This window comes from Lactuca virosa, chromosome 3 (genome assembly GCF_052849685.1).
Source record: "Lactuca virosa cultivar CGN04683 chromosome 3, Lactuca_virosa_CGN04683_v6, whole genome shotgun sequence".
Lineage (NCBI taxonomy): Eukaryota > Viridiplantae > Streptophyta > Magnoliopsida > Asterales > Asteraceae > Lactuca > Lactuca virosa.
The window spans coordinates 58,925,174-58,949,863 of NC_136428.1; the positions used below are offsets into that span (position 1 = coordinate 58,925,174).

Consider the following 24,690-nt stretch of genomic DNA (forward strand, 5'->3'; position numbering starts at 1 on the left):
TGAACTTTGATTTGTACTTCGTTTTGAGCTTGAATTTTTCAATCTTTTTTTTTTGGAATTTCTTGAAATTTCTTCAATTGAGCGCTTGAAATTCTCGATTTGGGTATTGGATATAACGTTGTACCATTTCTTCTTTCTTTGACTGTGTGGATCTGATACTTAAGCTCTCTGTTACCGCGAAGGTAACACGTGTCAACAAATAGGGCCATGTTCTGTGGATCCAGAGTTGTCGATAAAGATTCTTTTTAAACATTCAGAAGCAAATCATCCTAAAGCTGTTATTACCGCCCACAAAACGTTTCAGTACGCAATTTTTTTATTATCTAAGGCTGGGGTCTCGAATCACAGTGTCTTGGGTCCCCTAGTTATGACAGTTGATTCTACACTTCCAATAACAATCATGTCGCTTCAGATTTTTTTCATTTTTAATTCTCAATATCCCACTTCATGGACCTATCGTATGTAAAGAGTGTCATCATATCGTATATATATATATATATATATATATATATATATATATATATATATATATATATATATATATATATATATATATATTAAATATAAAAAAAACTAGGAAGAAAAATGACAAATAAAAAAAACATAAATGAAAAATCTTTTTGGATTTTTTAAACTTTTTTAATTTTAAAAAAAACTTTTTTACAAACGGATAACGGATAACATATCCCCTCCTCAAGCTTAAAATTAAGCATTGTCCTCAATGCTTAGGGAGGAGTGGAAAATGACTACTCGGGTGAGGATGGAAAGCGACGGAAGAACTCCTCGCGGAAGTCGGTGAAATCCTCACGATAACCTAAGACCTTGTCACGAAACCCGAAAACCTGGGTTCTGTAAAGCTAGTAATCTAAGCGAAGACCGGTCATACTCTACTGAAGGGCAATATCCTGGCGGATGTCAAGATAATGCTGGTAAGTGAAGGGGGAGTTGGGGTCAGGGTGAGGTGGCTGGGTGGGCTGGGGCTCCTCCTGAAAGTCAGTATGCATGGGATCAGGCTGGCTATAGGAGAGTGGGGTGGCGTCAGTGTAATTAGGGTGCATAGTAGATGAAGATGGTCGGTCAGAATGCGGACGCGCGGGTGCCTGTTGTGACCTGTGTGGGCGAAGAGGTGGTGGAATGTTCGATGGAAGAACCCACGCAGTCTCGCTAATGGGATCAACGAGGGAGATGTCATTAGGACTAGTGACTTTGAAATAAGTGGATCGTCCTAACATCCAGACATTCCCACCAGAGGCGGGACGTAACATGTGCATTGCCCGAAGGTTCTACAGGGTCAAACGAAAGGATTCGCCCGAAAAGAAGGTGTACTCCGGAAGAGATTGCTCCGCGACGGTGCGAGCAATGACTGTAATCAGACCGCCACAAGGAATGGCATCACCGGTGCTGAGCTTTCTAACCCTATGGAATCTTTTGATGATTACATCACCAAAATGAGGGCGGTACGACCCGGTGATCGTGCACCATAAAAGGAAAAGCTCGGCTTTACCGGCGTTGGTGGTCTCAACCTGTGCATAAATAATATTGCATATAATTTTCAATGCAATTTTCAGAACTGGATGAACAATACTAGTCTGAACGGATTGGGACGCCTTGTAAAATTCCAATCCTGTGATGGAGTGCCAAAAATCGCACACATTGAAGGCGGCGGTGGACTGGGATAGGTTGGTGATGGGTGTGCGGAAAAAGGTACATAACTGGTGGATGTGGATAGAGTATGGGGTACTAAAACAGCGAAAATCAACATTTCCCTCTTGGTTGACTTCACTGAGGGTAGCTAGGAACTCTCGGGTGAGTAAGGGACAGGTAGGGAAATCCGCAGATAAAAGGCGCTCCCAGCCAATATTGGCAAAAAGAGCACGAACACCATCGTAGATATGGAGTTCCTGCATTAATGCGCGGTTGGGGGCCAGGCTTGTGGTAAAATCACGCGGTCGAGAAGTCGCTGGTAACAGTCAAATGCAGCCTATGAACCTAAATCTACAGTCACATTGTCCGCCTGAACAGTGTATAACGGGTCCGGATTGTCAATATTTCTGCGTGAACGGGAAGGTCTAGGAGGCATTTTTCAAGTCAAAAACTGGGACAAATCAGGCACAATTTCCAGATAAACAATAATCAAGCAAAAATAAATTTTTCTAACTACTCCCACAACGGATATGCAAGCCCGTGCAAATATATGACAAAAACAAAAGAGTTCAGTTTCAGAACGAATATATCTAACTGCGCGCTGAACAGCATTATATTTTTCGCGTTTGAAATTTTTTTTGATTTTTGAAATTCCTTCCGGATGAACCTCTTCTGAATTGTATCCGGTGCAAACGTTTCAAGTTTTTGGGACCTGCGGAGTGCTAACGAAGCGTAGATCTAAAAAAGAAACTCACAAAAATTCAAATTTTAAAATGAAGAAAAATAGATTTTTGAAGAATTTCAACCGTGGAATCATGATTTCGTTACCGTAAAGATGTAGTAGAAATAAAATAGAAGATATTGATACCTTTTGTGCTTGATTTGGATGAAAAACGAGTGATTTGTGTGGTTTTTGGTGAAAAAACTCGAAAATAATCGAAATACAGAAAGAGTTTTTGAGTTGTGGTATGTGTCAAATGAGCATGTGATCGATATATATAGAAAAACTGGAAGCTGCGATCGCAAGTTTTTAAAATTTTAACTATTCGGTTGTTTTAAGATGTGAGTATCGTCTAGCTGTAAAAAAAATGATACATGCGATCTCATGTATAGAACCTGCGATCGCATGTTTGGCAAAAATTGTTGTTTCCGTCGTAAAAAGACTCGAGGATGCTATATTTTTTAAACAACAAAAACATGCGATCGCAAGGAGCATACCTGCGATCGCATAAAATCTTTTTTTCATCAAAAATCGTTCCAAAAGTCCTCGATGATCTCTTGCGACCCAAAAAACACAACCTGCGATCGCATGTACCACAAAAACTGATTTTCTTCAAAATTTTGCAAATTCTCTCTGCTCCTTTTCGTATGAAAAGCACGATTGAATTGAAAGGAGACGACCTAAGTAACTAAAAACACACAAAAAGTGAAAATAAGTTGCAAAACGAAAACCAAAAACAAATGCCCTGGTTGCCTCCCGGTAAGCTGCCCATTTTTACAGTCGTTGGCTCGACATTGTTACTTGGTTTCCTCAATTGCGGTAAGTCGGGACCTCGACTACCTCCACTTCCTCGTTCGTAACTTGAAACCCTTCATAAAATGGTTTGAGACGATGACCATTAACCTTAAAAATCTTTTCTGTTTGTTCACTTTTTATTTCTATGGCACCTTGATCAAACACGTTAGTAACAACAAAATGTCCCACCCAACGAGACCTCAATTTACCGGAGATAAGTTTGAAACGAGAATGACATAAGAGTACCTTTTGATCGGTAGTGAATACCTTTCGCGAGATCATTTTGTCGTGGAAATCTTTTGTCTTCTCCTTATAAATTACTTCATTCTCATCAGCATCGTTTTGGATTTCTTCTAACTCTTGGATATCTAACTTTCTCTTCTTTCCAGCCTCATCCATGCTCATATTCAAATTTTTGACAGCCCAATATGCTCGATGCTCCAGTTCAACCGGTAATCGACAAGGTTTGCCAAAAACAATTCGATATGGTGACATACCGATATAAGTCTTGTATGCTGTCCTGTGAGCCCATAACGCATCATCCAATCGAATACTCCAATCTTTCTTGACAGGATTAACGGTTTTATCTATGATGCCCTTGATCTGTCTGTTTGAAGCTTCTACCTGCATGTTGGTTTGTGGGTGATATTTTGGGGATACCCGATGTGTGACACCATATTTCTTGAGAACTGCTTCAAGGGTGTGGTTGCAGAAATGCGTACCCCGATCACTAATAATGGCTTTCGGTGTCCTAAACCTTGCGAATATGTTTGTCTTGACAAAATCAAGTACAACCTTGGCATCGTCTGTTCGTGTAGATTTTGCCTCGACCCATTTGGACACGTAATCCACAACAAGTAAGATATACACAAACCCGAAATATGGCGGAAACGGACCCATGTAGTCTATACCCTAAACATCAAAGATTTCACATACTAAGATTGGGGTAAGTGGCATTTGATTCCGAGATGTCAAAGACCCACTTATTTGGCACCTTTCACAAGTTTTGCAAAACACAAAAGAGTCACGAAAAATATGAGGCCAATAAAGACCGCTGTCCAAGACCTTGCGTGCGGTTCGTTATGGACCATAATGCCCTCCACAAGCTTCTGAATGGCAGAAATTCAGAATTGACTTGACTTCATCTTGAGGCACACATCTTCTAATCACCTGATCAGCACAGTGTTTCCATACATACGGCTCGTCCCAAACATATCTTTTCGCCTCCTTCTTTATTTCATCTTTCTGGGCTCGGGTAAGATCTGAAGGGAGCTCTCTGGAGACCAAGTAGTCCACTACAGCAAACCAAGGAGGGTTCTGCACAGCGAATAGATGCTCGTCAGGAAATATCTCGCGAATCAGTGTCGGGTCTTCAGGTGGAGTGAGTCGGCTCAAATGATCAGCCACCAAATTTTCTCTACCGCTTTTGTCCCTGATCTCTATATCAAATTCCTGTATCAGCAAAATCCATCTGATCAACCATGGCTTTGAGTCTTTTTTTTAGCAAGAAGGTACCGGATAGCTGTGTGATCAGAAAAGATTATAACTTTCGTGCCCAGCAGATATTGTCTGAATTTTTCTAATGCAAAAACAATTGACAACAATTCTTTTTCTGTAGCGGAGTAATTTTCTTAGGCGATGTCCAAAGTTTTTGATGCGTAATATATAACGTGGGGAACCCGGTCTTTTCTCTATCCTAAAACAGCTCCAACAGCAGTGTTACTGGCGTCACACGTTATCTCGAATGGTGAACTCCAATCTGGTGGCTGAATAATGGGGGTTGAAGTAAGAAGATTTTTCAGCACATCAAAAGCTTTCGTGCAGTCTTCATTGAAGTAAAATTCAACATCTTTTTGTAGTAACTGGCACATGGGGACTGATATCTTCGAACAGTCTTTTATAAACCTCCACTAAAAACCTGCATGACTAAAAAAGGAATGTACTTCCCGAACATTCTTCGGGTAGGGTAAGTTTTTTATAACATCTATTTTTGCTTTGTCGACTTCCAAACCTCTTTTTGAAACAATATGACCAAGAATCAGACCTTGGTCAACCATAAAGTGACATTTTTCAAAATTTAAGACCAAGTCTGTTTCAATACATCTTTGCAAAATTTTTGTGAGGTTTTTCAAACAAATATCAAAGGAGTCTCCATAGACAGTAAAATCATCCATGAAGACTTCTATGGTATTCTCAACATATTCAGAAAAGATACTAACCATACACCTTTGAAAGGTAGCGGGTGCATTGCAGAGTCCAAAGGGCATACGCCTATACGCGAATGTCCCAAATGGACATGTGAAGGTCGTTTTCTACTGGTCTTCTGGAGCAACTGGAATCTGATGGAAACCTGAGAATCCATCCAAGCAGCAGTAGTGGGATTTTCCAGCAAGCCTCTCTAGCATCTGATCTATAAATGGGAGAGGAAAATGATCTTTCCGGTTGGCTGCGTTTAATTTTTTGTAATCGATACAAACGCGCCATCCGTTCTGAACCCGAGTTGGAACCAGCTCTCCTTCTTTGTTCTCTACCACTGTCACCCCAGCCTTCTTGGGTACAACTTGAACTGGGCTGACCCATTTGCTGTCAGATATTTGGCTATATCATCCCAGCATCCAATAACTTCATAACTTCTTTTTTAACCACCTCCATCATTGGTGGGTTTAATCTACGTTGGGCTTCCCGCGATGGCTTATAATCTTCTTCCATCAAAATTTTATGCATGCAGAGAGATGGGCTGAGTCCTTTGATGTCTGCAATAGTGTAACGCCCGTGTTTCTAGGCTAGGCATTAATATTGACATAATGGTCTAGGTTAATCTTTGTAACTCATTTAGAAGAAATGAAAAGCAATTATGTGAATTATGTGTTTTATGCTTAATTATTAGGGTTTAATTAATTAAGAATAAAAATGAGCGTCAAAATTAACTATTAGATAAAGCCGATATCTATTAAGAAACTTGTAGTGGGCGTGACAAGGATTACGGATATATAAAGAATGCCGAAATCCGAGTTATAATGAAGAAGTTATGACCTGTCGAAGTTTCGCGACAAAACCGGCACGGGGCCGAATGTCGTAAAAAGTAAGTTTTTGATAAACTACTTTTTAGCCTTAGTGATCTAAACGAAACTTGTAGTATTCGTTAAACCGAGAAGTTCAATAAAAAGAACGCCCAAATCTGACTTCGTATGAGGAAGTTATGATTTTTCGAAGTTTCAGCTTAGCAGTAGACAGCTAAAAACTCGAATTTTAGATCGAGTGATTTTTAGCCGACACAACCTAAATGAGAATCGAAGGTCTCGTCATTATTATCACAACGGTAAAAAGTCTGACGAAAACGGACGTCGGATAAAGAAGTTATGAATTTTTAACGGATTTCCTGTCCCGGTCTGTTAAAAATAATAATAATAATAATTAAAGTCAAAATTAGCCGATGAAGTCTAAACGAAAGTTGTAGAGCATAATTTTACCTATGCGTGCATATAAAGAACGTCAAAAACGGAGCTCGTATACGAAAGTTATGGATTTTAGAAGTTTTGGCGCGAAAATCGAGGAATAATGCCAAAACCGGGAATTTTCGCACACGTGGACTTCGGCCACGTGTCTTCGCCTCGCATGTGCCACCTGTCCGGAATGTTGCTGAGTCATCCGACGCGTGCCCTCTTTTCCTTGTGTCCGAACCCTCGCAGAAGCCACGGGCTTCCCTCATCGGACCCGGACTTCGGTCCAATCAGATCATGCCAGCGAGGGCCTCGCATGCGCAGCCACGTGCGAGCCTATGTACTGCGAGCTTCGGATCTTTGCCACCTGGAGGCTTCTCAGCCGTCCGATCAGAAGCTTCCCCCTATAAATAGAGGGTTGCGAGACTTCCCGGGTAATTTTGGGATTTTGCCCTTTTTCACCCCTAAACTCATATTTTTAGCATTTTGACCTCCCCCGATGCCCCGAGATCATTTCCAACGCCCGGAACACATCCCGGAGTGCTCGAAGGCCCAAAAAATTTATCTTTTCGGTTTTGAAACCCGACCTTTCGCAGAGCCCGGCTTCTCAATAAAACTCCCGGTTTTATTAGAAACGATCGTTTTAAGAAACGAATTGCTGCCCTATTTTCATTAAATCAGGTGAGTGTATAGTTACTTTCACCTTACACATAGATATGAAGTATTTACCTTGAAGTACGTGCTATGTGTAAATATATTAATTGTTTATTTGAGTTGACTGTTGAATTGATGTTTTATACAAGTTTTAAACTGTATATGTATTTTTATCTACAAATATGTTGGGTAAAACATGGGTATATGAATTAGATGATGTGTGATGAAATAAAAGTGATGAGAGGTACTGATGTTTAAGATGATCTAGTCATCTACCAGAGTATAGACAACGGCCACATACTATTTTAGATAGTCCAGTGGAACGTTAGCAGACTTGTAATCGGTAAGTATGTTTGAACTATATGTTCATAAGGTGTTCTCGAACTATATGTTCATTAGGTGTTTTTGAACTATGTGTTCATCCGATAGTTCTTCTTTTTGACACTATTATGTGTCGAGGTACGGGAACGTACGGGAGTACTTTATTAGTATTTTCCCTATACTCTTATTTTGAAGAGCTTTGGAGTCTTTGTTTCTTATATGAAGTGATCGGACGAGCTTCATGAGTCAGCGTTTCCGATGCCGGATAGGACGCGTCTGGAGGTTATATACCTCACGATATTCAGACCACAGCCTAGGCATTAGTCAGTGTTTCCATTTTCGATGTCGGATAGGGGTGAGTCTGGGGGTTCAGACCACAGCCTAGGCATTAGTCAGTGTTTTCATTTCCAATGCTGGATAGGGGTAAGTCTGGGGGTTCAGACCACAGCCTAGGCATTAGTCAGTGTTTTCATTTCCAATGCTGGATAGGGGTGAGTCTGTGGGTTTAGACCACAGCCTAGGCATTAGTCAGTGTTTTCATTTCCAATGCTGGATAGGGGTGAGTCTGGGGGTTCAGACCACAGCCTAGGCATTAGTCAGTGTTTTCATTTCCAATGCTGGATAGGGGTGAGTCTGGGGATTCAGACCACAGCCTAGGCATTAGTCAGCATTTCCATTGTCGGATAGGGTGCGTCTGGGGGTTATATACCTCACGATATTCAGACCACAGCCTAGGCAAAGTTCGATGTTGGATAGGGTGTGTCTGGGGGCTACATATCTCACGATATTCAGACCACAGCCTAGGCATTGATAACTACCCCTGACTTAATTGTCTTGTGGTTCTTTCTTTTACGAACAAAGGTTCGTGGTTAAACTTATTTCATTCATTCGATATCTTTATCGATCCTTGTTTGCTGCTAGGGGGTTTCCGAAGCAGTTTCGTTAGTTGGTTGTTCATATCGATCCTTTAGGCTAGATCTAGTAAGATCATTGTATAGGATCAGTATGTAGGGATCGACGTTGTTAGTGCTTGTAGTATAAGCCTTGGGCAACGATGGACTTCGTTCCTATTCCTTAGGATGAATCCTTAGGAATGAGTGATAGTTGATTCTTAGGGTAAATCCTTAAGAAATAAATAAGACAATGGGGATTGGGTAATTAGGTTGATTGTTTGATGTTTAAGCATAATAAATTATTTATTGTGGGTTGAAAACCCTATATGCTCACCAGGCTCCCAAGCCTGACCCACTCAGTTTAATTGTATCACAGGTATCGATACGAAGTTGCTTTACACTGAAAGATTAAAAGAGAAGTAGATCACTAGTGTAAATGAATGTAAGTTTTGTTTATGCTTATGTTTTTGTATTGACAATGACATCCCAATGGTTTAAATAAATAAAATACATTTCTTCGGAAATGATTTGATAACATATTTATTATGTTTTTCTGGGAACAAATTCCGCAACACTTTTAATCAAATGATTACTCTGAAATTATTTCAAAAGCATAAATTAAACCGGTCTTTTCTGGCCGTGAATTTGGGGATGTCACAAATAGTCCACCCAATCTCGCTTTTATACTCCTTCAAAATTCTGATCAGTTTTGACTCTTCTTTTCCTGACAACTTGCTGGATATGATGACTGGTAATGTTTCTTTTTCTCCAAGATATGCATATTTCAGGTGTTCTGGAAGTGTCTTCAGCTCCAAGATAGGAGCTTGCACTACAGAAGGAAAAGGTTTGGAGTTAGAAACTGGTAATTTAAGAGCTTGGGTACCATACCTCAACTTTCTCTGCCGGTCCATATGGGTTGCCATTTCTTGAATTTCTCTGTCAACCACATAAATTTATGATAAAACCTGAGCTGCATTAATAGACAAATTTCTGTGGAGCACTAATGCTAGTGAGTCACGGTTAGCAATCTCAAAATATTCTGCAGATAATGGTTCACATACATCAATGAAATTAAGGGCTGAAACATTATCATGATAACGCATAGCATCATAAATATTGAAGTTGATAACTTCACCATCAAATTCCATGGAAAGGGTACCATAATAAACATCTATTTTGGTTCTGGCAGTTTTTAAAAATGTTCTCCCCAAAAGAACGGAACCTGAATTTGGTGAGTCGTCCTCTCCCATATCTAAAACATAGAAATCAGCTGGAAAAATGAGTTCATTCACTTGAACCAAAATGTCTTCCAGCACACCTTTTGGGTGCACCAGAGAATGATCAGCTAACTGAATGATGACTCATGTTCTTTTTAAAGGCCCTATCCCGATAGTTTTAAAAAGTGAGTATGACAAAACATTTATAGAAGCTCCTAAGTCCAACATAGCTCGCAGAATTGAAAGGTTCCCCAACTTGTAAGGAATAGTAAATACTCCTGGATCCTTACACTTAGGGGTAGCCTTTTTTGTAAGACAGCTGAAACATTCTCGCTTACTTTAACTGTTCGTTTCCTTTTAATTTTCTTTCTGAAGTACATAACTCTTTCAAAAATTTAGCATATCGGGGTAGTTGTTTAATGGCATCAAGACGGGGAATATTTACCTCAACCTTTCTGAAGAAATCCATAATATCTTTGTCTTCCTTTTCTTTTTTCGTGTTTTTCAGTCTTGAGGGAAAAGAAGGAGGAGTAATTTTTACTTCAGCTTCAGCAGGTCTATCTCTTTTCTGCACCTCTTTAGTTGCCTCAGATTCTTGCTCAACCATGATCTCTTCTTCCTCATCTTCTTGCCGATCTAGTCCTTTGTAGTTTTTACCACTTCTGAGAGTGACAGCACAAGCATTGTGCTTTGGGTTTTTCTCAGTCTGAGATGGGAATTTTCCTTGCGTTTGTGCTTCCAGTTTGCTCATAGAGTTCGCGAGTTGTGATACCTGTTGCTCCAGATTTTTGATGCTAGACTTGGTTTCATTCTAAAAAGCTTGGGTACTGGTAGCAAGAATTTTAACAATGTCCTCCAAAGACATGCTGGAACTACTAGCCTGTGACTGAACAGGTGGTTGCTGAAAGTTGCTTTGGTGCTGATTTTGCTGGTAAGGTTGCTGAAATCTAGGTGGAGCTTGATATTGGTTCCTTTGCTGAAAGTTCTGTTGAGGCCTTGGCTGGAAATTGTTATTTTGAGGCCCTCCCCAAGCTTGGTTGTTGCGATGCTGATCAAATGGCCTCTGCTGAAATCCTCCCATAGCTTGCACAGATTCATTATCTTCTTGAAGTAGTGGGCACATATCAGTTGGGTGCCTGGTTTTGCAGCAGATCCCGCAAGGTTTGACTTTTGCTTCAATACCTTTTTCTTTTGTCAACAGAAGGACAGCCTTTGTCAATTCTGAAATCTGGGATTCCAAGTGGACGTTACTTATTTCTTTGACTCCTCTTGGCTGGTCTGGGTACCATTCTTCTTCAGTTGCTGAATGCTTAGATTCATTTGCCAACTTTTCAATCAATGTCTAGATCTCTGTTGGTGTCATATCTGAAAGTGACCCTCCACTTGATGCATTTATAAGTCGCCTCTCCATGGGTATCAAGCCTTCGCAGAAACACTGGTACAGCTGATAATCACTAATGCCATGTTGAGGGCATCAGACCAGCAACTTCTTGAACCGCTCCCAATAAGTGTGGAGAGCCTCTCTTTTGCCTTGCTTTATACCAAGAATCTCTCTGCGCATGTTTGACACTTTCGCCTCAGAAAAATATTTCTCTAGAAAAAGTTTGGCAAGTTCATTTCAACTTGTTATTGAACCAGACGGGAGGTTATATAACCACTCCTTTACTGCATCTTGAACTGAAAAAGGAAACACCCTTAGTTTGATATGGTCTTCAATAACTGCATGGGGTTTCATACCAGAACACATGACACAGAATTCCTTGAGAAATTTGTGAGGGTCTTCATTCTCAAGGCCTCGGAACGGGGGCAGCAGATGGATTAAACCGGACTTGATCTCAAAGTTATGAGTTTCTGGAAAGGTGATACACAGAGGTTGCTGGGTAACCTCTTGTGTTGCCCATTCGCGGAGAGTCTTTTCAGCATCGTCTCTATTTTCGCTCATGATGGATTCTATTTCGGTTTCAGAAGAATCTATGAGTTCGGGTTTGTCTGAAGATGATGAGGAGTATGTTTTGAACGGGATGTTAACGTGTGAGGTAGGTGGTGCTTTTGGAAAAGGTTGAAATGAGGCTTTGGGTTCGTTCCACAAGGGAGTGCCTTGTGGTGTGGGTGTTTTATAATGTGGGGGGGGGAGGAGGCTGAGGTTCCTGCTTGTTGCTTCCGAAGTTTTGCCTCCTTCTTTAGCTTCCTATCAGTCTTCTCAATCTCTGGATAAAAAATTAGATCACATGTACGTGAAGATCTTGACATAAAACTATTAGTGTTTACCGTGTCCCCGGCAACGACGCCAATTTGTTAAAACCGCTCTCGTGCACGATTTAAACAAATAAAAGTATAAATAGACTGCTCTTTTGCACTAACATGTAATACGGGTAAGGAGGGTCGGATCCTCAGGGACACGTCCTAAAGTCTTAGCCTCTTTGCGTAAGGCACAGACTAATTCTTGACAAACGAACAAAACATAAAAGGGGGGGGGGGGGGTTATTTCTGAAAATTTAAACTAATAAAAATCAAAAATGATAAAAGATTAATTGAATTTAAAAGTGGTAACAATTCAAATAAGAGAAAGCAATTCCAGTTTCGCGGTGACTCCCATGATCTTGTAATTAACCTTCAACACAATATTTGACAGTGCACTTGTTTACACTGGTACTAAAGTTCATTAACAAGCTCTAATGACCTCTATTACAAAAATCATTTAATCAAAATAAGTTCTTTGAATTAAATCTGACTTTTTACCAGATTAACCAAACAAGCTCTTGATTAACAAAGAAAAGTTGCATTAGACACAGTGTAATTTCCCAGTAAAGTCCAATACCTCTCATAGGCTCGGAGGCGTTAGAACTTGTTTGATCAATTCATATTAGAGTTAACCCTGAACACAGAATTAATCTAAATATACGTTACTTTTTACCAATTAGTCTAGACAATTACGGATCTAAACGATTAGATAACTAGAATGATTCACAAACAATTCAAGTGGCCAACAGAAATTGAAATCAAAATCAAACACTCAATTAAACACATAATTTATCAAACTAAACAGTAATCACAGTCAAACATGGTGCTTAATGATTAATCATACAAAAAGGTTACGTCTTTGCGAAACTGAAATCTGAGTTTTTAGCCTGACATGGCTAAAAACAGATTACAAACAGTAGAAAATAAAGTCTAAACGATAAATCTTACTAAACAATGAAAAGAAATTGAATCGTCTCCTTTAGATCTGCGTTCTTCACTTGAAACCCTCTGAAAATCGCCTTAGAATCGCCAGGAATCGCCAATTAGGGTTACTGGATAAGTGTGGGGCTCTATTTATACGTCCAGAATTAAAAACTTCGTGCATGCGATCGCATGTATGCAAGTTGCGATCGCATGTATCACCGAAAATGCGTCCCGAGCCTTTTAAATGAAGTACATTACCATTTTGATACATTTTAGCCTAGTTGCGATCGCATGAAGCTAGGTTGCGATTGCATGTACTGTTGTTGCGATCGCATGTATCAATTTTTCTCATCTTGGTGAATTTTTGGCACGAAAAAACTACGAAGCGAAGCTGCGACCAACGATGCGATCGCATGGGTAAAGCTGCGATCGCATGTATGGGGTATGCGATTGCATGCACTTAATTTTGTCTCTTTTCGATCGTCGTTCCTCCTTCCAAGCTGTTCTTGATCATTCCTCGGCATCCTTCTCTAGTCTAAGCTCCAGTTAAGCTCCAAAGCATCCACCAACGCATCCCGAACTCTCGTAATCATCCATGTGCTCCAAATTGCCCTGAAAAATCATAACAAACATGAGCAGTACGGGCATTCTACAAAATAATCACGAAACACACAATACATAATAATAACCGGGAGTTAGTTAGCTTTTTATGACAAAATACCAAGGAAATTTTGCTAAAAGATGCATATAAAATGCATCTAACATCGACATAGTGCGGTTGGGTTGAGGCGATAAGACTTTGTGTTTAGTAATCCAATCGGGAGACTGTGAACCCAGGGGTAATTCAGCCGGAAGACTGTGGACCCATAGGCAATCCAGTCACCAGACTGTGGGTCGGGGGCAATCCAGCCGGGAGACTATGGACCCAGGGGAAATCCAGTCGGGAGACGGTGGGCCCAGGGGCAATCCAATTTTATACTGTGGGCCCGGTGTGCATGTATTGTTTATGTAATTTTGTGTGGGGTATTTTGGGGGAACTCATGAACCTTCGTGCTTACGTAATTGTTTATAAATATTTTTCAGGTACCATTGTTGATTGTGGGAAGACGAATGCGTGATAGTACACATCCTAAGACTGGTTCATGTTTTGAGAGAAGTTCGATACCCTGATTCTATGGATTTGACTTAAAAACAATGGTTTACTATCGAATGGTTTTGTGGAAATGTTTTGTAAAATGAAAATTTTTATCATGGTTTTTGGGATGTTACATTCATCTTCTTTCACATTAAACCCAGAGACCAAATTCTAGAGATGCCTTTAAACAGAAGCTAGAAGCTCCGACAACAGCTGGATCGAGAACCCAAGGCTTACCCAACTGAGTCGCTACACCGATGGCAACTTTCATGGTCGACAACCAATCTGGGGTGAGGGTTTCGATTTTTATAATGACGGATTTTGTATAAGGAGTGAAGTCTGGGATTTCGAGAATCGAGTGCACCTCTCGATTTGTTCTTGACCTATTTATGAAATCAAGATTAAAATCAGGAAGAACTAAGAAAATCAAACCAACCATCATTCATCAAAGGCTAAGAATCTGGTCACCGGAGAGCCACACCACTACCACCATCGTCCAATCACTAGATCTGTACGTCAGAGAGCCATAACACGACCACCATCGGCGATTTGGTTGTATTACAGATGAATTGAAGCTTTTAAGGTAAGTTTTTGTTGGTTTTTTGACAGATCGATTCTCGATGTGTGATGGGTGTTTTTGATCTGGTTGCAGTTTAGGGGTGGCAGTCACCGGTGGGTTTTTTTAGGGTTTTCCGACGAAGAAACGCGGATTGAGGAATGGTGGGTTGCAATGAAGCTTACACTCAATCTTCAAGTGGGTTTGTGTTTTTGTTTTGCTGCTGGTTTTAAAGAAGAAGATATATATATATATATATATATATATATATATATATATATATATATATATATATATATATATAGAGAGAGAGAGAGAGAGAAAGAGAGAGAGAGAGATTGTATGATGGAGTAGGGTGGGGTAGTGGTGGGGTGTATATATATATATATATATATATATATATATATATATATATATTAATTTTGTAATTATAAAACATTAAAAAAAAGGTAAAAATAATGTAAAAAAGAAATTAAAAGGGCAAACCATTTAGGTTTTTCAATGACCAAAACTACGGGAATATCAAACCACGGAAAATTTTTGATTTTGGACCTTTCATGCAATTCGAAAACTTTTTGGACCATATCCATAGTTTTTTGCAAACCATAAGGACCAAATTTTCATTTTTGTCTAAATTTAAACCTTTCGTTTGTTAATTTAAAAAAAAGGTTATTGTCGTTGTAGCCCAACAAACTTTAGTATATTGGTTTAAATGGTCTCTCGTGACTATTTTTTGCATTTGAAGGGCACGAACTTGTATTTTTAGGTTTTAAAAGGTCCTTTTGGAAAATTTGAAGGGGTCACCCGGTTACACCCATCCTAATCACCGGGTTTAGATGCCAACTCAATTGCCACGTATAACACCTAATGTAATGCTTTCTGTAGAACCTGAATCCGATCAAATACCTTACCGTCTTTCATCTTCACCTGCTCTGATGTTGTCTTCTCCGGCTCCACCTCTGTCTTCTTCGGCTCCGGCGGTGGCCCTGATGTTGACTCCGGTAGAATTGAACAACAATCGCCGACTCAACACATCCACAAAACCACCAACTCTTCCCAAAACACAAAAACGCGCCAACCCATTTCCGCCACCGGATGTGGATTTAATGGCGCTATGCAAAAATGAGTCGATTAAAGAAACGATTGAGTTAATGTCTTAAGGTGTGCCCGCAGGATCCGATGTTTCGAGCATGTTTTGGATTCGTGTGACGATCTTGAACTGGGGAAGAAGGTTCAGCAGCTTCTTATTCAATCTCCCTACTACGGTTTTGTGAATTTGAACTCTAAATTGATAGTACTATAAATAAAATGCAACAACATTAGGGATGCATGCAGGGTGTTCGACGGAATGCGTGAACAAGACGAATTAAGCTTATGACATTCAATGATAAATGGCTACACAGATAACGGGGAACCCGATGCAGGTTTGTTGTTATACGACCAGATGAAAGATCTGGGGTTAACTCCAAACAATGAGACTTTCCGATTACTTTTTTCAGCATGTGCCAGTGTTAATTCAATTCAAGAATGCTTCAAACACTTCAAATCAATGAAGAACGACTACAATCTAGATCCAGAAATTGATCATTATTTTGGGGTTATTAATGTTTTGGGGAAATCTGGGCATCTAAATGAAGCTTTTGAGTTCATCGAAAACATTCCTTTTGAACCTACATTTGAAATATGGGAATCATTGATGAATTCTGCTCGAATCCATGGTGATATCGAGCTCAAAGATCGAGCCATGGAATTTCTTCAACCATCAATCGCATTACACAAACTTCATTTACTTAATCAATCTGCAAGTAATATGCTTGAAGGGAAGAAGAACAAAATCTATGAATACCGAAATCGAGGGCGGTGGCCTTGATGTTGGCTCCACCGTTGTCTTCTCCGCCACCCCCTTCTCTCTGTTTACACCCACCACCACATCGGAAATCTCACCTACACTTTCCAAGATTCTGGTTTTGGAATTAGAACGTAGGAGAAGTACATGACGTTAATGACAAAGAAGAAGCTCCATTGTTACTGTTCGTAAGCCCTCACGTCCCGATGTAAACTGATGGATTAGTTCTATCTTCGTGACAATTAGGTTTTGGCTTACGTGGCAATGATGAGTCGACTCACCACTGAGTCATCGTTGACTCACCTGCCTAGTTAGCAGTTGAAAAGGCACTGTAACCTTCAAAAATGGGTAAAGGTACCAAATTAACCAGTAAAACACAAGTTCGTACCCTTCAAAGGCAAAAAAAAATCATGAGGGACCATTTAAACTAATATACTAAACATTGTTGGGCTACAGTGACAATAACAAAAAAAAATAGTTGTATTTTTTGATATGCGTGTCGGTATAAATTCGATCTCTTTTACGTTTCGACGTAAACTTTGTGTATGTTTCCGTGCTTATTTTTATATATGTTTTCTACGTATGAGTCGGGTCACATATAATACATTTTCATTCGACGGTATATAACACATTTCCTTTTGTCCGTCTTTAGTCCTTGTGTTTTGGTTATTTTCATTTTTGGTTCTTATTTTTAGAAGATTGTATTTTTTATAAACTTGAGACAAAATTGCAAAAATGGTCTTTATGGTTGTCAAAATTATGTAGTTTTAGTCCAAAAAAGTTTATTGGTGCATCATTGGTCCAATTTTGGATAGTTTGTGTGGTTTTGGTCCCTGTGATTAACATTTCTGTGTGGTTTTGGTCCACACCCAACTTGAAAGGATGAATATGCCCTTATATAATTATTTTTAGTTTTTATTTAATTTCTTATTATTTTTATTTAAAAAGAAAAAGAAAAAGAAAAAAGTACACCCTTACCCACTCACTTCACTCACTCACTCTCTCTTACACGCACACACACACACACACACACTCTCTCTCTCTCTCTAAAAACACCATCACCCTACCACCGCTGGAGCACCACATGTCGGACCTCCGACTGCCGGACGACCAACTGTCGGACCTCCAACTATCGGACCACCACCTGTCGAATACCGACCTGTTGATCCACCACCTACCGGACCACCCATTCCTCTTAAATCACACCCCACCACACCTTAAAATGAGATCCACAACAAGATCTAAAACTTCGTTACCTTAGTTTCAACGACGAGAAGAGGCCCAGTGGTTTCAGATCGGGGCATAAGGAGGTCGATGATGGCGGCGATCCGGTGGCTGAGTGCAGATCTGGTGGTTTCGCTGGATGTAGAAATGGCAGCAAAACCTTCCCATTCGTTGATAGATGACGTCTAGGGTTCCGATGACGACACACAAAGGTTAGAGTTGCGATGGCAAAGCAGTTTGACAATGTTAGTCAAACAAATCAAAATCATGCTAGGGTTCCAATGGACTTCGAGTATGTGAATGAGGATTGTACTCCGATGATTGATCAATCTTCCAGTAAAGAAAGGTGGTTGATTTGAGAGATTTCTAGTGAGTTTTGATAGAACGTAGAAAAGCTGGAGAAGATGAAAAGCTATCTTGGGGAAAAAGAAATGTAAAGAGATGGGAAAACAGTGTATACGAGAAAAGAGAGAGAATGAGAATAAGCTTGAGGGAACTCCGACAAGAATGGTGTCTGGCGACGGTGGTTTCATTCACCGGTGGTGGAGGATGGAGTTGGTGATGAAAGGGCTTCTATGGGAGGGGTTTATGGTTATTTTCTTTTATTTATTTTTTTGTTTTAAGTTAAAAAAAATTCAAATTAATTTATGTATTTCAGCAATTAAAAAAATAGAAAATATAAATTATAAGGACATATTCGTCTTTTTAAATGTGTAGGGACCAAAATCACTAAAAAGATCCGAAATTGGACGAGTTATGCACCACCAAACTTTTTTTTGGGACAAAATCCACTTAATTTTGACAGACCATTTTCGCAATTTTGTCTAAATTTGATGTATGTAATTTCCGTATAATCGGTACATATTTTCTAAACTAAAAAAAAGCCCAGACTGCAACCAGGAAACTCCACAAATGCGGAAGAAAATTTTGGTCTCCGTTGCCCCACTCATCCCAACCTTCACTCCTACGTTTCTCAGAAACGCATCAACCACGCCCATTTTCTTTCCCTCCCAATTCGACACTTACTTCCAACCCAATACCCGGGACACAGTTTACACTTGTAACAGAGACATTCAGCGATATATGGAATTAGGATCGATTGATTCCGCACTTAAACTGTTCGACGGAATGCCTATACGAGACGCAGTTACATGGAACTTAATTATTTCGGGACATAAGCGTAATGGGTATTCACGAGAAGCAATGTACTTCTACACTCAAATGGTTTCCCAAGGATTTATCGAGAGTTCATCTACATTTTCGACTGTTTTGGGTGTATTTAGCGATGAAGGGTTATACCCAGAAGGACTTCAAGTTCACAGCAGGGCGATCGTTCTTGGTTTGAGTTTGAATGTGTATGTGGGAACTTCATTGATTGATCTTTACATGAACATGGGTCTCGTCAGTTTTGCTTTCAGATTATTTAACGATCTACCAGAGAGGAACATCGCAACATGGAATCAGTTGCTGAGAGGTTTTCGTGTATTTGGAAGATCACAAAAGTTAGAATTGTATTATAGGATGAAAAGTGAAGGTATCGTGCCAAATCCACTCACCTTTTGTTATCTGATCCATGGATTTGGCAACGAAAAGTTGATTAATGAAGGAAAAGAGCTCCATTCTTATGCAATTAAGGTGGGATGGGGTGAATCAGAATTGTTTGTTTCAAATGCTTTGGTGGATTTTTATAGTGCTTGTGGGATTCTAACAGATGCCAAAAGATCATTTCAAATCATTCCAACAAACGATGTGATTTCTTGGAATTCATTAGTTTCTGTGTACGCATATAATGGGCTTGCAAGCAATGCTCTTGAAATCTTTTCTACAATGCAAACATGTGGTAAAAAACCATCAATTCGTTCATTTGTTAGCTTATTAAATCTATCTAGTGGGAGTTCAAATATTCTCCTTGGGAAACAAGTTCATTGTTTTGTCTTGAAACTGGGGTTTGATCATGGCAGTATTTACATTCAATCTGCTTTAATCGATATGTATGGAAAATGTGGTGAAATCGAAAGCTCGGTGTCAATTTACGAAAACGTCCCTGTAAAAACTCTCGAGGTATGCAATTCCTTGATGACATCATTTGCAAAGTGTGGTGTTGTTGAAGATGTGATTGAATTGTTTGGATTGATGGTTGATGAAGGCATTGGGTTTGATGAAGTTAGCCTATCAACCACATTTAATGCATTGTCAAAGTCATGTTTTGGTAGCTTGACAAACTGTAAATTATTGCATAATTGTGCTGTGAAATCCGGTTTTGATCATCATCTTGCAGTATCCTGTTCTTTACTCAATAGTTATTCCAAGTTTGGACATGTTAAATCGATAGGAAGCTAATTGGTGAATGAGTTGATGAAGAAAGTTTAAAGGATCTTGTACATTCTCTGAGACGGGTCAAAAGAAGAAATTTAAAATGACATTTTGCCACAGTTTTTGACATGTGAAAGGTTGACTTTCGGTTAAAGTCATATAAGATGACTTAAATGGGTATTTAGTCAAATCTGGATTTGTGTACAAACTAAAACTTTAGCGGGTGTTTGGATTTTGTTTGTAACTTTATGTAAAACAACTTATAATTTTTTTTTAAGTGTTTATTAACGGTTTTAAAACGGAGTTTAGGAAAAAGTGTTTGGATTAACTTATGTGATACTAAAACGCAATAAGTTGATAAGTTGATTTGTAGTGTTTGTAATATTTACTTATACATATAAAATGACAAAAAATGACCATGGTACAAAGTAAATTGGTATGTGTGTGAGTAGTTATTAAAAAGGAAAAATGAGGTTACGACCCTTATGGTTTTAATATGGTTTTATATTGTTAAATATTAGTAAAAAGATAAATTGGTTTTTCATGTATAATAAGTAGACATGAACAAAAAGGATCAGTTTTGGACAGGTCTATAATGTTGCATAAATGAGTTTTTTATATTACTTTTGGGTACGAAGTTTAATCTTTACATTTTACTCTTGCAAACGAAAATTTTGATTTGAAATTAAAGATGTTACAATGATATTCTAAATTGATTAACCTTTTCTAAAACCTCTTTGAAACTAAAACTGTTTTGAGAATTTTAAAGACTTTGAGGCTGAATTTTGTAAAAGACGTTTTATTATTTTTAAAACTATACAAAATGATTTATAAATCATCAACCGAAAGAAAGGTGTTTCAGTTGCACCAGGAGGTGTGTTACGGGTAGATGACAAAGAGGTGTAATTAAACGGATTGTTTAGATATAATATTGAAAGTATTAATTAGAGTATGGAAAGTGTGTCATGATGGAAAGTGTGTCATGAGAGTGTTGTGAGAATGTGTTTGATATGTAATATGTGTGTATATATGGTTATAAAAATAATCAAGTTTTTTAATTGAGTAATTACACGAATGGTCCCTATGGTTTAGGGTAATTTGTGCGTTTGGTCCCTAACTTATTTTTTTAACTCGGAAGGTCCCTACTGTTTGTTTTTGTTACGCGTTTGGTCCCTACTGTTTGTTTTTGTTACGTGTTTGGTCCCTGTCTTACCTAAAAAGACTATTATTTAAATAGAAAAAAATGGTGTGGTAGGTAAGATAAGGTGATGGGGGTGGAGGTGGGAGTGTGTTTATTTAAATTAATTAAAAAATCAAGGGGAAAATAGTGTTTTTAGGTAAGACAGAGACCAAACGCATAACAAAAACAAATAGTAGGGACCTTCCGAGTTAAAAAAAATAAGTTAGGGACCAAATGCGCAAATTACCCTAAACCATAGGGACCATTCGTGTAATTTACTCTTTTTAATTTTCTGTTGGTCAACATTTTTAGGAAAATGGACATAGGCTCAGTGGTTCATCGGTAAATTGTTGTTTTTCGGTGAACCAAATGCATAGCGAGTGGTGTAGTCGCGATGCCCGAGAGCTAAATCAACTTCCTGAGCACTCGATAAGTTAGTACACAACATGACCATTTTTAGGAAAAAGGATATATAGCATTACCACGGGTAACTTGGGTTAGATCCCCAACAACAACAACATATATTTTTTTTAAGATCAATTTTCTTAGCTCATAATTACGCTTTTGTACATATTCAACCCTAATATTTTTGTTGATTTATAAATTGTATCTTGTAGAAATCAAGAAACCTTTGATTATGTATCCAAAATTTCATGTTTTTTTGGGTCAGACATTAAATTTTAGTTATGAATATCAATTCAAACATCTTTTACAAAATTTTGAAGTTTTATTTACGATTTTGCTCCGAGTTTTAATTTCTAGTATGAATTATGTATAAATACTTTTTACAAAAATTTCCAATTTAAAAAAAAATTATCTATGTATATACATTTTAAAACTTAGTTTTTCTTACGAAATTATTTTTTTACTATTTCTTTTACCTTCTTTTTTTTTTCATGTTCTATATTTTTTTTTTACAATTTAATGTATTTAGAAATTTTATTTACAATATTACATTTTTATACATTTTTTTATTATACATATTTTTTAAAGATTTTTCCAGTTTTAAAAAATGTTTTTTATATTAATTTTCTAATTTTTTATATATTTATTTATATGCATGTATGATTGTAGGAATATATAAAATTATTTTTTATATATTTTTTTCACAAATCAAAATTTTAAATTTATATATGTAGAAGCCTTAATGTATATAAATTTTAGCAATACTACAATACTAAAAACTAAAAACTAAAAGCATTGGGCATGGGCAACATGTTATAGTATCATTTTGGTGTCATATCATCCATGGTGTTATAACACAAATTGGGGAAATGACCACAATGTTAAGAACATGTTATAACACCCACTAATTTCTATGTCATATTTTATTGTATTTTTTTCGAGTTTTTTTTATTAAAAGATATATATTTTATCAAAACATAACATTTATAAACTTAAAAAAAACGTAACATTTAAATTAGACATAACATCCAAATTAAAAAAAAAAACTTTACAAGACAAAAAAGAGAAATTGTCAGAAAAGTCTCAATATTTACGGAAAAGTTACACTTTAGTCTCAAGATTTTTTTTTGAACGAAAAAGTCCTGAAAATCGGCAAAAATTTACAGTTTGACCCTTTTTGACCGGTTGAAACCGGTACCAAATTAATTTGGGACTATTTCGTAAACTAACCCAAAATATTAGGACTTTCTGTAAACAAAAATAATAGAAGGATTATTTTCCAAATCCAACAGATCAACTACAAACATCTACATAGGTAGTCCATATCAAAATTCAAAAGTATTAATTACAATATCTTGTTTAATAAAAGTAATAGGAATAATTCAAAAGTATTAATCAAAATTCAAAAGTATTAATCCAAAAAACATATCCTATTACTTTTTATTAAACAATATATTGTAATTAATACTTTTGAATTTTGATATGGGCTACCTATATATGTAGATGTTTGTAGTGGATCTGTTGGATTTGGAAAGTAATCATTCTACCTTAAGCAATTTTTATATATAAACTGAGAAATCCTTCTACCTTAAACTATTTATAAACAATTTTACAAATATGCAATTTCTTTTAAATTGTTAATTACTAATATTCAGAATTGAAAACAATAATAACAAATGTGAAATAACCATATACAAAGTAAAAATATACAAGCAGAAATTCATGATTTCAATGCTAAAAGCATCAACATCTCCTCCACCTCCACCCTTAAACAATGTCATTCTTTTTTCATTTAAATGCATTTATATGTTTTATTAACAATATTAATAATACAAGTTCAAAAAATAGTATTATTATTTATATTTTTAATAATAATAATAATAATAATAATAATAATAATAATAATAATAATAATAATAATAATAATAATAATAATAAGGGTTTTGTTTGCAGAAAAGTCCTAATATTTTTGTTTACAGAAAAGTCATAATATTTTTTTTACAGAAAAGTCCCAATATTTTGGGTTAGTTTACGAAATAGTCCCAAATTAATTTAGCACTGGTTTCAACAGGTCAAAAATGGTCAAACTGCAAATTTTTGCCGGTTTTCAGGACTTTTTTGTTCAAAAAAAAAAATCCTGGGACTAAAGTGTAATTTTTCTGTAAATATTGAGACTTTTCTGGAGATTTCCCAAAAAAAAAAATACATAATTTATTTTTCCTAAACGATGCTATTCATCATTGTTCCTGTCGTAGATATTATCCGCCAAGTCTTTTCGAAGTTGTCTGTGTTTATTTGCATATTGAATATTAATGACTATGTATAAATATTCTACTGTTTCTGATTGAAATTGATTGTGTATGGACTCCGTTGGAATATAGTGTGCAATATCTCATCTTCTATCTTCTACTACCATGTTATGCATTCTGATACACACATACATAATATATCGTAGAGTTTCTAAGTCTAATGGTCGTGTCGCATGTTCAACTATGTGTCATTTCGAATTTAGAACTTCAAAAGCACGTTCCACATCCTTACATGCTCCTTCTTTGTATTCTCTTGAATAATTTATCTTTTGGTTCAACCGGGTGTCAAAATGCCTTCACGAATGTCGAATATACATAATATATTTCTATCCGTAAGGTAATACCCAAACTTGTATTCATTTCCAATAACTGTGAAAGAAGCATCCGATGTATTTCCTGACAAAAGATCGTTGAATATTGGTGATTGATCAAGAACGTTGACATCGTTATTGGAACCCGCAACCTCGAAAAATGCATGTCAAATCCATAAATCTTGGGAAACAAAATAGCCTCTAGTACTAACGAAGGCGATCCATGATGATCACTTGCATATTGCATTTTCCATGCTATTAGACACTTTTTTTTTTCATTTCTAGTGTGTACAATCAATGTTTCCAAGCATTCCGGGAAACCCATGTGCCGCATACAGTTCTTGCATATCATGCAACAAAGGTTTCCGCAAATATACGTCTCTGAATCTTTCAACAACACCTTTTGACAAATCTATACAAACTTTTCATTTGAATTCTTTCATACATTCTCATATAACCGTCCATGGTATCAGGTGACTCCCCCATAGCCTCAAACAAATGGCCACAACACATTTCTGCAACATTATGAATCCTCGTCTACCTCTAGCATCATACCTCAAT

At 37.4% G+C, this 24,690-nt stretch overlaps 2 protein-coding genes and 1 pseudogene across 2 annotated transcripts; 2 read left to right on the forward strand and 1 right to left on the reverse strand.

The window, feature by feature from the left end:
• Positions 1-1,283: 1,283 nt before the first annotated feature.
• LOC145163563 (uncharacterized) lies at positions 1,284-5,031 on the reverse strand. Its single transcript, XM_079082392.1, has 4 exons — positions 4,864-5,031; positions 4,331-4,612; positions 3,206-4,072; positions 1,284-1,523 (listed from the first exon to the last, which is right to left on the reverse strand). The coding sequence occupies exons 1-4, from the start codon at positions 5,029-5,031 to the stop codon at positions 1,284-1,286; spliced, it is 1,557 nt and encodes a 518-aa protein (XP_078938518.1).
• Positions 5,032-15,377: 10,346 nt separating this feature from the next.
• On the forward strand, positions 15,378-16,411 carry LOC145163564 (pentatricopeptide repeat-containing protein At2g15690, mitochondrial-like; annotated as a pseudogene).
• A 2,082-nt stretch (positions 16,412-18,493) lies between these two features.
• On the forward strand, positions 18,494-20,272 carry LOC145162338 (PPR superfamily protein). Its single transcript, XM_079081512.1, has one exon. The coding sequence runs from the start codon at positions 18,524-18,526 to the stop codon at positions 19,949-19,951; it is 1,428 nt and encodes a 475-aa protein (XP_078937638.1). The 5' UTR covers positions 18,494-18,523; the 3' UTR covers positions 19,952-20,272.
• The last annotated feature ends 4,418 nt before the right edge of the window (positions 20,273-24,690 follow it).

Excerpts from the sequence above, each read along its gene's own strand:
- LOC145163563 (XM_079082392.1), bottom strand. The coding sequence starts at position 5,031 with ATGTGCCAGTTACTACAAAAAGATGTTGAATTTTACTTCAATGAAGAC. Across the intron at positions 4,613-4,863 it reads GTAACACTGCTGTTGGAGCT|GAATTTGATATAGAGATCAG; the intron begins GTTTTAGGATAG and ends TTGCTGATACAG. Across the intron at positions 4,073-4,330 it reads GGAAACACTGTGCTGATCAG|GGTATAGACTACATGGGTCC; the intron begins GTGATTAGAAGA and ends TTTGATGTTTAG.
- LOC145162338 (XM_079081512.1), top strand. The coding sequence starts at position 18,524 with ATGCGGAAGAAAATTTTGGTCTCCGTTGCCCCACTCATCCCAACCTTC.